The 13,948-nt window shown below is 36.2% G+C and overlaps 1 protein-coding gene across 4 annotated transcripts in view; it reads right to left on the minus strand.

Moving 5' to 3' along the window:
* TRMT11 (tRNA methyltransferase 11 homolog) overlaps positions 1–13,948 on the minus strand; it is a 55,072-nt gene that overhangs the window by 6,116 nt on the left and 35,008 nt on the right. For 3 of the 4 annotated variants that reach the window (XM_021693226.1, XM_044917347.1, XM_044917346.1), the window contains exon 12: positions 13,397–13,517. In XM_021693226.1, the coding sequence (XP_021548901.1) occupies positions 13,397–13,517 (121 nt within the window). Of the gene's footprint in view, positions 1–11,927; positions 11,964–13,396; positions 13,518–13,948 lie in introns of those variants that run through there. The other variant, XM_021693227.1, reaches the window with a different exon arrangement.

The raw sequence follows: 13,948 nt of genomic DNA on the forward strand, positions 1-13,948 counted from the left end.
TATTTCCTTGTATATATACACCAGATCTTTATTCATTCATCAATTGCTGGACTCTTGGGTTGCTTCTATGTCTAGGCAATTGTGAATAATGCTGCAATAAACATAGGGTTGCATATATCTTTTCGAATTCATGTTTTTGATCTCTTTGGGTAAATATCCAGTAGTGGAATTACTGGATCATATGGTATTCCTATTTTTAATTTTGTGAGGAAAATTACTGTTTTCCACAGTGGTTGCACCAATTTACATTCCCACCAACAGGGTTCCTGTTTCTCCACATCCTTGCCAACATTTGCTATTTCTTGTCATTTTGATACTAGCCATTCTGACAAGTGTGAGGTGACATCTCATTGTGGTTTTGATTTGTATTTCCCTGATGATTAGTGATGTTGAGTATCTCTTCATGTGTCTGTTGGCCATCTGCATGTCTTCCTTGGAAAAATGTCTATTCAGGTCCTCTGTCCATTTTTTAATCAGGTTGCTTTTTTTCTGGTGTTGAGCTTTATTAGTTCTTTACATATTTTGGATATTAACCCCTTATTGAACATACCGTTTTTTTATAACAGAGTTTCTTCAGGAAAATTTGTACTAGCCTCAGATGGCTATATAATGGAATTATACTGCTTTCAAACCTATCACTTAACCTCATTAGATAAACAGCATAAATGTGACAAGAAATAACGAGTTCTGATTCAAGAAAGCAACTTATATTTACAACTATGTGTTTTACAAAGGTCAATTATATTCTGCATCTTTTCCTAGCAGATCATTATGTAAATTTTGCAGGTAAGGAAATGGAAACTGAACAAGTTTAAGTAATCTGCCACAGATCACACAGCCAATAAGTAGCGTTTGCAGAATTATGGCCTAGATCAGACTTTGAAACCCATGCTTTTTCCACCACACTTCTTTTTTTTGTAGAAATTATATCGAAACAATAGTTAAAGAGTTAACTTCCCACATGATAGATTATTTGGTCATTCAAAATGGAGTTTGACAGAGGACATTCCTCATAGAACAGCAACATTATGGTAACACATATTTCTGATCTAAGCTTTTAGACAGAACCCCTTTAACCACTGTCCCACCCAGCCAATTTCCTGTCCTATCAGTACTGCTAATTCTAAACATAAACCACTTGAGGAATTTTAACACATTTGCCAAAGAAACCAAAGGAAGTCTTACAATTGGTAGTGTACTTTTATGTGTACACTGCCCTCTGCTGGCTGAAGTAGATAAATCCTTCTTTATGGTATTTCCTGATGTGGGTTAATGATCGTTTAAAGGACAGCTGACTGTACATCTGACAGTCAGTCCCTCATTGTTTTTGAGTCCTGTTTGCTGTAAACATATCTAGAGGCATAGAGCACCAGCATGAGCAGGATGGCCGTCTTCCTTCAGGAAACATTAGCACTTATTTACACCATTTCATTTTTTAAAGAATGATGTGGAAATATACAAATACAAACCCACCTTGGTGACTCTAAAGTATATCACTGTCATCCATGTCTAACCTAGAACTGCAAATTATTCTCTAATCAAAGAAAGAAAAAGTACATAAACTAGGCTTTGTTCAAGTTAATCCTTATTCAAGTTAATTATTTTTACAACTCTACATCAAAAAGAGTAAGAAAAAGAAAAGACATTAAAAGGAAAGTACTTCAGCCACTTATAATTTAATAATTTTTAATCTCAATGGGAATAAATTCTCAAGAAAAGAAACAAAATTGTATGTTTTGCAGTAACATTTGAAGCAGATACGTTAGATGGAACTAATGACACCCTGAATTACACCGTGAGAATACGAACATAAAGAGTGTTTCTCAAACTGGGCATCATAAACTGCTCAGACTTTAAAGGAACTAAAGATTCTTCATTGAGAACTCCACTTAGGTAAAACTATCCTTCTAATTACTGCTTTCTCCCAGAAACTTGCCACTCTTTGTTATCATCTCCTCCTTAAACAGAGGGGAGGTGTTATGATTTTCCACAATATGGTGATTCAGCTACCTTTTCGGTTTGCTTCTCATTAGAAATGAGGCCTAGGTATCCTGGGACTCAAACGTTTTTGTAATACTGATTTTTGAAGAGCGATGTCAGGGTAATGACAAAATTCTATGTACTCTCAAACAGAAAACTTTTAGTGAGCCATAACTATCTGTTCCTACTCTTCCTTCAAATAGATGATTTAAATATTGTTGAATTTTATTTTTATTCCCGAGGGCCCCAAATTATCCCTGAACAGTTACTATTCATTCCATAAGTATTTATTGAGTTGAGCAAAACCGTCAAGATCTGTGAATTTACAGGGCTTATATGCAAGGAGAAGACAGACATTAAAGAATATATACCCAAACATATACTTACTGTGATTAAACACTGGGAAGAAAGGGTTAGCATAAGCATATGAGACAGCTAGCGAGATGGGGTGAAGCGTATGGACAAAAAAGGCTTCCCTAAGAAGTAATTTATCCGAGAACTAAAAGAGGAATTAAACTTATAGAAAGAGAGTGGGAGAAAACACTGTAGGGAACACGAGAGGAAACACAACGTGAGAAGACTCTGAGACTAGAAAGAGAGAAGTACACTCAGGGAACTGAAGACAGGCCAGTGTGGCTAAAACTCAGTCACAACAAAAGCAAAGGTGACACACAATGAAATGGGAGAGACAGGCCAGAAATAGACCAGGCTGGCCTTGAAGCTTATGTGAAAGATTCTGCATTTCATTCTAAATTCCACGGAAAGTCCTTGATGACTTTAAGCAGGGGAGCTTCGATATCTATTTACATTCTGGAGTCAGATGCACTACCAATGTGCCATGAGATCACAGGTAAGAGCTTACCTATGTACATTCTTAAAGATACTCTGGCTACTGTGTAGAAAAATATAATGGCAGGAGAAAGTGCAGGAGCAGGGAAAGCAGCTGGGAGACTGCAAGAGCAGTAGCCCCGGAAAGCAGCGCTGCCCCATGTGCTTCAGAAGGAGGGGGGAAAGGAGAAAAACATACGCAAAAAACCAATCATCCACTCAATTATCTCAAGCCAGATTTCTGGAAGTTATCTTAACTCCTGTCACCCTCAGCCCAATTATCCAATCAGTCATCAAGTCCTGTCGTGTCTACCTCCCCAAAAAACTCTCAATTCTATTAACTCCTCTACAATCTCCAATTCTACCTTTCTTAGTTTACAGCTTCATCATCTTTGCATGACCATGCCAGGAGCCCCCACACTGGTACCACAGTTATCTTTCCACAATTCAAACTTGCCTGCATAAAACACCAATTTCATTTATTATTATTATTATTATTATTATTATTATGTTATGTTAATCACCATACAGTACATCATTAGTTTTTGATGTGGTGTTCCATGATTCATTGTTTGCATATAACATCCAGTGCTCCATGCAATACGTGCCCTCCCTAATACCCATCACCGGGCTAACCCATCCCCCCACCACCCTCTCCTCTGAAACCCTCAGTTAAACACCAACTTCTGCCACTCTCCTCACTAATAACCCTCATGGCTTGCCATCACCAAAAAGATAAACTTAAAGTTCTTTGGTATGTAAAGACCTTCAAGAGTAGGCATTCTTTGGGGTTCAACTTCGCTTCCAACCATTCCCCCGACCCCTGCCAAATACTTAGTATTTCATTCGTGCTAAAATGTCTAGGGGTCCCTGAATGCTCCACAACCCTTCTCAGGCCTCTGTACCTTTGCTCAAAATACTGGCTTCCTCTCTTGACTTGAGCACCATTTTCTCAGGTAGATGCTCTCTGGTGTTCACATAGCACCTTGCAAAGATCACTACAGAACCAAACACATGAGGCTGAAACGGGTTCAGTGACCATTTCTCTTACTGTGCAAGGTCTCTAAGGATAAGGAATATGACTTACTCAGTTTAACCTCATCACCTTACACAAATGGTCCCATAAACACATGCTGAGTGATGAAAGCCAGGGCTTTCCCCCCAGGGAACATGTAATCAAGTCAGGGAAAGAAAACATACAAAAATATGAGAAGTATGTGAATGTAAAAATCATTAAAAGACACAGTTTTGTTTCTCATTTCTCATAGCACCTTTTATAAAATTTCACCTGTCCTCAAGACCTTATCTTAATATGTTTATTCACCCCCAGCAAAAACTTAACAACCTTCTTTACAGAGAAAAAGGGAGTCATCGGGTATGAGTTTCCTCAACTTCCTTGCCCCCACCCCATCCTCTACTACAGACTGGATCCCCCCCAACCCCATCCTCTACTATAAACAACCCCCTGCTTCACCTCTCACACCACCTCCATCCACATTCTGACTAAAGCCAAAGTTCTCTCTCACTGTGTCCTTTTACTGCCAAAAAGTCACTTTTATAGAATCCCCCAAACTTTGATGAAAATACCTGAGGCTAATCATCAATGTATAAAATTACCATTTAAAAACAAGGGATATCCCCTAGAAAAGTGTCAGTTTGGGGATGAAGCTGTAGAAGTCTATAGCCATTCATAAGAAATCCAAATGACTTCTATTATAATTATGTGTCAGGTTTAAGTTGTCCTTTTTTACTTACTGACAGTTCCTGATAATGAGATAATGATTTCTTCTACCTCACTAGTATTAACCTTAAGTCATTTATATTCTCAGAGTGACAGTAGTTTATACAAAACAGCAGTTTCATTGCAAACAACTGAGTACAAATGGCTTATGAAACTTATTCTATGATAAGTGAAAACCAATGATGCTGTCATCATAGTGAAAGCCACTAAACTAACAATGCTCATCTAACTTTGTCAAGAAAGACTCACTCCTGTATTCTTGAAACGGATTAAAGCTATGATATACACTCTTACATAAGGTGAGAGGAAGAAGGCAAAGAGATGGAAGAGAAAAACAGTGGGTACATTCTCTTTCTTGTAATCAGAGGAGAGTGAAATGAAAGGTAAATGACAGTGCTGAATGTAAGGGGCCTCAGTTCAGCGTCAGGGTAATTACCCATGTCCAGCTTTTGTTTAAAAATCCTGCTCCCCTTATCAAAGCCTCCCACTGTTCTACATCTGGTACTGGACAGTAGCTATAGAAACCACTTGTGCTAAAGTTATACACTATAAACAGCACTAGGCCATTTCCAAACCAAGGACAAGCAGGTCAAAAGTCCGGCATCCAATACTATTAAGAGAAATCTCTAGCATTATTCTTAATGGGAACAAGGTAAGATTGGAAATATTTATCCCTAAATTAGGTATTCATATATAATCTGTACTTTTTAAAAAATTTCATTTCTCTGCAAGGTATTAAGTTACCTGAAGTCTATTAAAATATTTTAATATTTATTAAGATCTTCATTGAGTTCTGAAAATGAGTAACATTTAGTGATGCAACTTTGACATCAGGCACTCAGCACATAATTTCTTTCTAACTGTAAAAAGACCATCATGGATATTCATGCTATCATGACGATATAGAACTGTAAGTACTTTCTACATGCTCTCCACTAAAAATACATTAACTTTATAAAATTCAAAATTTAATCTCAAATATTAAAAGAATACAGAGTTGACACACCAGATAAAAATGAAATGACAACTTATTAGTTATTATATCCATATATTTAATTAATTAAGTAAGTAGCAAAGGATGAATAATAGACCAAGATACGCACTGGCATGCACAGTCTATGATGTAGACTTTAATTTTATTTTGCTTTAATTTGGAGACTACTCTCCTAGTTGACTTTTTTAAACTGTCACAGTCCATTAAAAGAAATATAAAAATACATTTATATAAAGATCAAAAATAAGCAAAATTAATTTGCTTACAGATCAATTCAATAGCGATACTACTACAAAGGAAAGCAAGAAAGTGATTACCGTTAACAGTCAGATTAGTGGTTACACCAACAGGAAGAAGTGTTTATGATCAGAAATAGCCACCAAAAGGGGTGCTTCTGGGGTGCTTTAATCCTAACCTCGGTGGTGGTTACAGAGATGTTCACTTTATAATTATTCATTAAACTGTACATATGTTTTAGGCAAAAAAATATATGTTTAAAAATCTCATGGTTGTATTCCTGGTGGGGCATGGAGGGGGGAAGAAGCATATATATTCATGGCTGAATTTGAAAAACACTACAGAGATAATTCTAAGTTAACCGTATCATAAGAAAAAAAAAATAGCAAGTAGAAAATCGGCCATTTAAGAACTTTAAAAGAAGTTCTAGAGGATCATGCAGACTCCACACATAAACTTCCCATTTCCCTAAACCATTCATACCTTGGGACTCCCAGATCAAACTTTATATTTTGCAATATAAAGATTCTAAGATGCTATAATATGAGTATGTTAAAGACTGCTTTACTATCATAGCTTGAAAATATGATCATTACAGCTACAGCATAATGACAGATGCTCTCTACCTTCGGAGAACTGCATTTTTCCTGCAAATGAAAGAGATATATACTAGAATCCAAGTATCTTAAATGATTACCTTCCTGGAGTAGGCAGGGGATAAACTTTTGCTTTTTCTTGGTTTACCAGAAACAATAATTTAAAACCATCATGACAGTATTAACAAAATATCCAGTTTGGCAAAATCATTTCGTTGCATATGTATAAAAGTCAAATGATGACCCTTTAAGATTTAAATTCAAGGAAAAATACCAATTACAACTAAAGCAAGCCATTCAGAAAAAGATAACATGAGGTAAGTAGATGACATAATCCTTTAAACTTAATTCAACATGATATGCAGCATCACCAAGCTTCCATCTACTTTTTTTTTAAGATTTTATTTATTTATTTGACAGAGAGAGACACAGCGAGAGAAGGAACACAAGCAGGGGGAGTGGGAGAGGGAGAAGCTGGCTTCCTGCGGAGCAGGGATCCCGATGCGGGGCTCGATCCCAGGACCCTGGGACCATGACCTGAGCCGAAGGCAGATGCTTAACAACTGAGCCACCCAGGCGCCCCGGCTTCCATCTACTCTTAAAAGCCTTTTTCAAAGATCTCAAGTCAAAACATAATTTATAGATAATACAAATAGTTTCCTTCTGACTTACTATACAAAATAATTTTTAAATTTTTTTAAATTTTATTGTTATGTTAATCACCATACATTACATCATTAGTTTTTGATGCAGTGTTCCATGATTCATTGTTTGTGCATAACACCCAGTGCTCCATGCAGAACGTGCCCTCTTTAATACCCATCACCAGGCTAACCCATCCTCCCACCCCCCTTCCCTAGAACCCTCAGTTTGTTTTTCAGAGTCCATCGTCTCTCATGGTTCGTCTCCCCCTCCGATTTCCCCCCCTTCATTCTTCCCCTCCTGCTATCTTTTTTAACATATAATGTATTATTTGTTTCAGAAGTACAAATCTGTGATTCAACAGTCTTGCACAATTCACAGCGCTCACCATAGCACATACCCTCCCCAGTGTCTATCACCCAGCCACCCCATCCCTCTCACCCCCCACCATTTCAGCAACCCTCAGTTTGTTTCCTGAGATTAAGAATTCCTCATATCAGTGAGGTCATATGATACATGTCCTTCTCTGATTTACTTATTTCACTTAACATAATACCCTCCAGTTCCATCCACGTCATCGCAAATGGCAAGATCTCAGTCCTTCTTGGCCTTTCTCTCTCTCATACATACACATTTGGATGGTAATGAATACTTTACTGTATTAGGACCTCCATTAAAGTTCATATCTAATTACCATGTTCTTACTTAGTATCACCCGGTCTTATTTTTCTCACTGATAAATGAAGCAATGTCTCCTTCCCACGGGCACATTCTATGACTGAAATCTTCACACCTTATCTCTAATCTTTCATAGCTCTAATCGAAAGGAAAATATCCACTGTCCTGGCAAAATAGGCAAAAAACAAAATATTTCAGAAAGAAAGGTCAGCCACGGAGAACCACCTTTAATTCATATAGCTGCCAAAACAAGTTACAGCATTAATCCTGAGAACGGATAAAGTATAATGAAATAGGCACAAGCATTATGTCAGCAAATCATCAGGTCATGACTAGCAACACTACTATCATTCTAACATGTAATCTACTTATCACAAAGACTAATTTCTTCTACTTCAAGTCATCCGTGAGTCATTTTCTCAAACGAGAGACCTTGGTGTCTCTTCTCTCCCTTCGTCATTTAGAACATGTTACAATGTTAATGGTTGTTTCTCTCTCCATAGCTTCAAAATCTCCTGGTCCATAAGTCAAATCCCTCAGTTTTGGACACCTGCCATTCTGATTAACGAAGCACTGTTCATCAGCTTCGTGATAGTGGACTCTTTATTCAATCCAAAATTTTAAAAATTAACATTAATTCTCATCACCTGCCACTATGACCTCCCAATATTCCCTATTTTAAATCATCTGAACTATATTGACTAGCTCACATAATGTAACTTTAGTCTAAATTAGTGTCCATATAATACCTAGAATTCAACTTACCTATACTTCAGTACTTCTCAAATCACAGCATGTCAGGTAAACAAGTCACAAAACAAACAGGGCACATGATGGCTCATTTAGTGCAACGGCAACTTAAGATACTTTTTTTTTTACACTTGAACATACTATAGAATAGACTTTAAAAGCTGCATGAATGTTTAAAAAGATTTTAAGGAAGTTTCAAAAATGAATACTTTGGATACTCTTTCATCTGTCCAAGTATACCGTTGGAAAAGGTTGACAAGGTACTGTTTTAGGCAATTTTCACTGAAGATGTAACTATTACATTCATATTCTGGTCTGTTCTGGACAACTCTGGAAATTGGAATTTTTCTCCAATGAACTTTATATGAGAAAAATGTTTTACAGAAGTAACCACTGTGACCACAAATATATATATATCAGCGTCAACCACATGTTGTATCAACAGGAAAAATGAATTCTAGTAAAACAAATCACATTCCACCATGGCCCCATGAACAATGAGGAAAAACGATCTTTAGAAGAAACTAGAAATATGCCACTCAAGAATATTTGCCTTTTAACCCTGGCATGTTCCAAAAGCAGAAACTGTCTTGGCAAAGAGGCAATATGATGCATAAAAAGGTCAAAGAATTTCAAGTACAAAGAAAAGTTTTGGTCTCAACTCAGCTACTTCCTAGTCTCTAAAATTAGCAAAATAACATGATCAGATGGGTATGAAAGCTCTGTAAACAATAAGTAGCATAAATCATTCCCTTCTCTTTCAGACTGTATCAACAGGGACTAATGGCTTCTCTTATCAGGTATTTTCATTAATATGGGTAGCAAAAATTTTCTTCTTTACTACTAATGCTCAACAAGCAAGTCTAAAAACTATAGCAATAATGAAAAGACAAAATTTTACAATACACCTACATTCTTTAGACAGTTTTCTCATTTATAACTTAAGTTTACATTCTAAAAGGGGAGAGGGAGAACACTTTATAACAATGTATCAAGTGGGCCAAAAGTTATCCTGAAGTTAAACCTAACAAGTGACAAACCAAAAATGCAGAAAGACAGTACACAAGAGTGTAAAAATCTACAATTAATAGTCTTCCATTGCCAAAGTCAACAACGCTGAACAAGGCCGAGGGTAATTTGTTAGACGCGTATGAGAACTGTTTGACAATTTTATGTCATCACTTGAATTATAAAGGACTAGGATCTTGCTGCAATTATATACAGTCCTCTCCATACAAACAGAAGGTAGAAATGAAGTGATTAATTCAAAACCAAACATGATTAATTTAACGTGACAAAGTATTTTCAGTTATAGTACACTGCATTAACTAGTTAAAACTCACTGATTAAATTTGATCTTATAAAGTGAAGACTGTTTCAAAAAATTATTTGAGCACTAGGCTTTTTCCTGTTTTTTAAATCAATTTGAAAGGACAAAAGTAAAATAATAAAAACAAAAATTAACACTGCCTTTCAAGGTTTAAAAACATCTAAGGTGAATGCCCTTAGTTAGCATTTTTATGTAGAAGAAAATTGTCAGAAACATCCTTAGATCATTCTCTACTTCTTCTCCCAAGTATCAAATAGACGCCTACAGAAATATTATAAATCTGGAAAGAGTACTGGAAAAAAAAGATTTTCTTAAATAAATTAAACTTAAAGGAAAGCAAATGCAAAATGACAACAGGTCTCAATTTTGCCACTAAGATAGAAATGACTGGTTTATTATGTGGCCCCCATTATTAGAGTACTTTCTCTATATTTTCTTCTGAACAGTGTTTCAAGCCATCATAACCATCATATGGTGCAAGTACTACTTATGGAGGCCACAAAATAAAGAATACTGATGTCATTCATTCTACTTTCTAATATCAAGACTTACAATTATAAAATCTACAGGTACTATTTCTATTTTTTACATGTATTACTCATGTGCCTGGCACATAAATGTTATTACTAACTCAAATAATTACATTAAGTGCTGTGATTTCTAAGACCTTCAGTGTTACTAATTTAAATTATTATATGCCTTACTTCCCTCAAAATACTAAAAGACAAACATATACATGAGAAGTAACTGACTGGAAGAGCATGAAAAAAGCATACTTTAACATGCAACAGAGGCCTCTTATTCATTGTGATAGATGTTGGTAATTGTTAGTGATATGGACTGAATTGTGTCCCCCCAAAATTCATATACTGAAGCCCTAACCCACAATATGACTGTACTTGGAGACTGAGCCTTAAAGGAGATGATTAAAGTTAAATGAAATCATAAGGGTGGGGCTCTAATCTAATCGGACTGATGTCCCTGTAAGCAGAGAGAGAACCAAGAGTATGTGCATACAGAGGACATAGCAAGAAGGTGGCTACCTGCAATCCAGCAAGAGGTCTCATCAGAAACCAAACCTGCTGGCACCTTGACCTTGGACTTCCAGCCTCCTGAACTATAAGAAAATAAACTTCTGTTATTTAAGTCACTCAGTCTGTGGTATTCTGCTATAGTAGCCCAAACAGACTAATACTATAGTTAGTTAATTGAAAAAGTCAGTGAAAGCAGGAAAAAATGAAAACGTTTTGTAAATATGCTAAACATCTTAACTTAAAAAACCGAATATTCATTTATCAATCTTTTGATATAGAATCAGGACCTATAAAGATTTTCAGTTATGGCTTCTGTAAAATGATGCAAGAACTTAAAGACTCTTTTTTTTTTTTAAAGATTTTATTTATTTATTTGAGAGAGAGAATGAGAGACAGAGAGCACGAGAGGGAAGAGGGTCAGAGGGAGAAGCAGACCCCCTGCTGAGCAGGGAGCCCGATGCGGGACTCGATCCCCGGACTCCAGGATCATGACCTGAGCCGAAGGCAGTCGCTTAACCAACTGAGCCACCCAGGTGCCCGAACTTAAAGACTCTTAAAAGCAATCTGGGTAGGGAAACCTAGAATGGCTAACTTTTTTCCAACCCTTTATAGTCATCTCACCCATTCCCAGTCCAAGAGTCTTTCTTCGCAACTCACTTCATCCTATCTTTCTGAAGTATTGCACTTAGCTTTTCTAAGTGCAACAACTTTATTCTCACACTCACATTTCACTGGTCTAACTAGCATTTAGTTAGACTACATAATTACCATACCAAATATAACTGACTTAAACAGTTCACAAAACAAACACAACTGATTCATGGCAAACAGACAATTCAGCTGGTAGGTACAGAAGTGTACAGACATAGTAGAGATCAAGCAAGTCAACAGCTGGAAGTATCTGACATGTTACAGGCATAAGTATTGGTGTTTTAGAACAAAAATGGCCAGTACTAGTTAATCAACTGAATTTGAAATGGAGGTTAGTTAAGAGGACTTCTACTGTATATCCAAATAAATGTTGTCCGGCCAAAATTGTCACTTCAGAAGATTGTCATTGTGTCAAACAACTTGGAAACCCCTCTTTTAGAATTTCTGAATCTTCTTAATGTTTTAAATATTTAATAGTAGATCATCATCCTTGGAACAGGTTCTGATTTCCAAAAAACAACAATTAAATGACCAGTCTGCTATAAAATGTGAGCACCAAAGCCCAGTAACACAATTTGAAGAAAAGCAAGGTGTTACTATACAGCAAAATAACTGTTTAATATTAATATATTTTTTAAATATAAGTCTAAAAGTTTCAAGAATATACAGAATAATTATGATATAAATATGAGTACAAGATGCCACCCCAAGGATATTGTTTGAATATAAACTTGTTTTAAAAATGACAACCACTTATGTTAATTCTATCACATATACCTGTATATAAATACACAAATACACACCTACACAACCACCCCTGAGTGAACACAGATCAACTATTTATATGCATAAACGGCTTACGCTTTCTGAAATGCCCTGATACTGGAGCCTGATTACTGAAGAGAGTTTATGTCACATTGAATCTTATTCGGTAATGAAAAGGAGTCACTAAAGTTTTGGCATAAAGAAGTTAGGAAGAGTCATTTAACAATTAAGAACTAGAGGTGTGAAAAATGGAAAAAAGATAATTTAGGAGATGATCAGCACAAACCAGGTATATGGTGATAAGATCTAAGAGACAGATAGCAAATGAAAACTAAAAGGACAAAAACAAGAAATATATAATAATATATTCAAAAAGCACTATATAAATATTAGTTTTCATTACTGTGAAAGAATCCTTAACCTATGAATTAGATGAAAAAAAATCAAATGTGGAGATGAGTATGACAAAATCTTCAGGCAGTAACACTCTGTTCTTTTTTGCTTACCCTACAGATCAAAAACATAGATGGGGTTTACTCAAGTTTAGTGAATTTGGGAAAGCTATGGTTGTCAATCCAGATAAGTATAGCCCAAGGAGCATTCTGCAGATTTAATTAAGCTCCATTATGAGGCATTTTTCATATCAATTCTCATCTGGATATGAAATAACAGATGTTTTGTTCTTCTCAAGAAGTATGTGTGTGTGTATGTGTGTGTGTATTAGAGAGAGAGAGAGAGAGAGAGAGAGAGAACAGGTGTTGGGCCCTAACAGATAACAGCAAATTACTTTTTCCATTATATAAAGTGACATTTTCTCTTCAGAATAGTCTGTAATCGAGCAGGTCTTGCTTTTGGAGAAAAAATGGTAACTAGTAGATTGCTAATTAAACAACAGTTGTTTAATTAAGTGTGCTTTTTTTTAACTGCACTAGTGGCAAAGATAAGAAGTTAAGGTCAACTTCTATTTCTATTCTGCTATTCAACTTCTATATCGAACCCCTACCCTCTAAATTCCACCAAATCCCACAAACCTCTTGAACTTCTGCCTCTTCCTGAATTCGGTAACTTTTTAAAAATCAAGGACTAACAATTCCAAACTCCATTACAAGAAAACTAAAAAAATCTTTGGATTCTTCCAGAATTTATCCAAAAAATACTAGGATAATTTACCTCAAATTTCTTCACCTTTTCCATTGTTATCAAGCGCCTTGATGTGTGACTGGAAAGCTTCTGCTCACAGTTGCTAATAAGTTTCAGGCAAGGGTGCCAGGGTACCATCTCTTCAGTGTATCTGAAGAAAGAACAGCTGACTTTTAGGAACACTCACATGCAAAGACCACACAGGATCATCACAGAGTTATCCAACGTGGTAAGGACATCCCCCCACTACATGCTGTTCCATTTTATTTCACATAGGCTAACTGTCCAGACAATCCATAAACAATCTGTATTTTTTTATTTTATTATGTTATGTTAATCACCATACATCATTAGTTTTTGATGTAGTGTTCCATGATTCATTGTTTGCGTATAACACCCAGTGCTCCATTCAATACATGCCCTCCTTAATACCCATCAACTGGCTAACCCATCTGCCCACCCCCCTCCCCTCTAAAACTCTCAGTTTGTTTCTCAGAGTCCATAGTCTTTCATGGTTCGTCTCCCCCTCCGATTTCCCCCCCTTCATTTTTCCCTTCCTACTATCTTTTTTTTTTTTTTTTT

Source organism: Neomonachus schauinslandi, chromosome 8, assembly GCF_002201575.2.
Source record: "Neomonachus schauinslandi chromosome 8, ASM220157v2, whole genome shotgun sequence".
NCBI classification, from domain to species: Eukaryota; Metazoa; Chordata; class Mammalia; order Carnivora; family Phocidae; genus Neomonachus; species Neomonachus schauinslandi.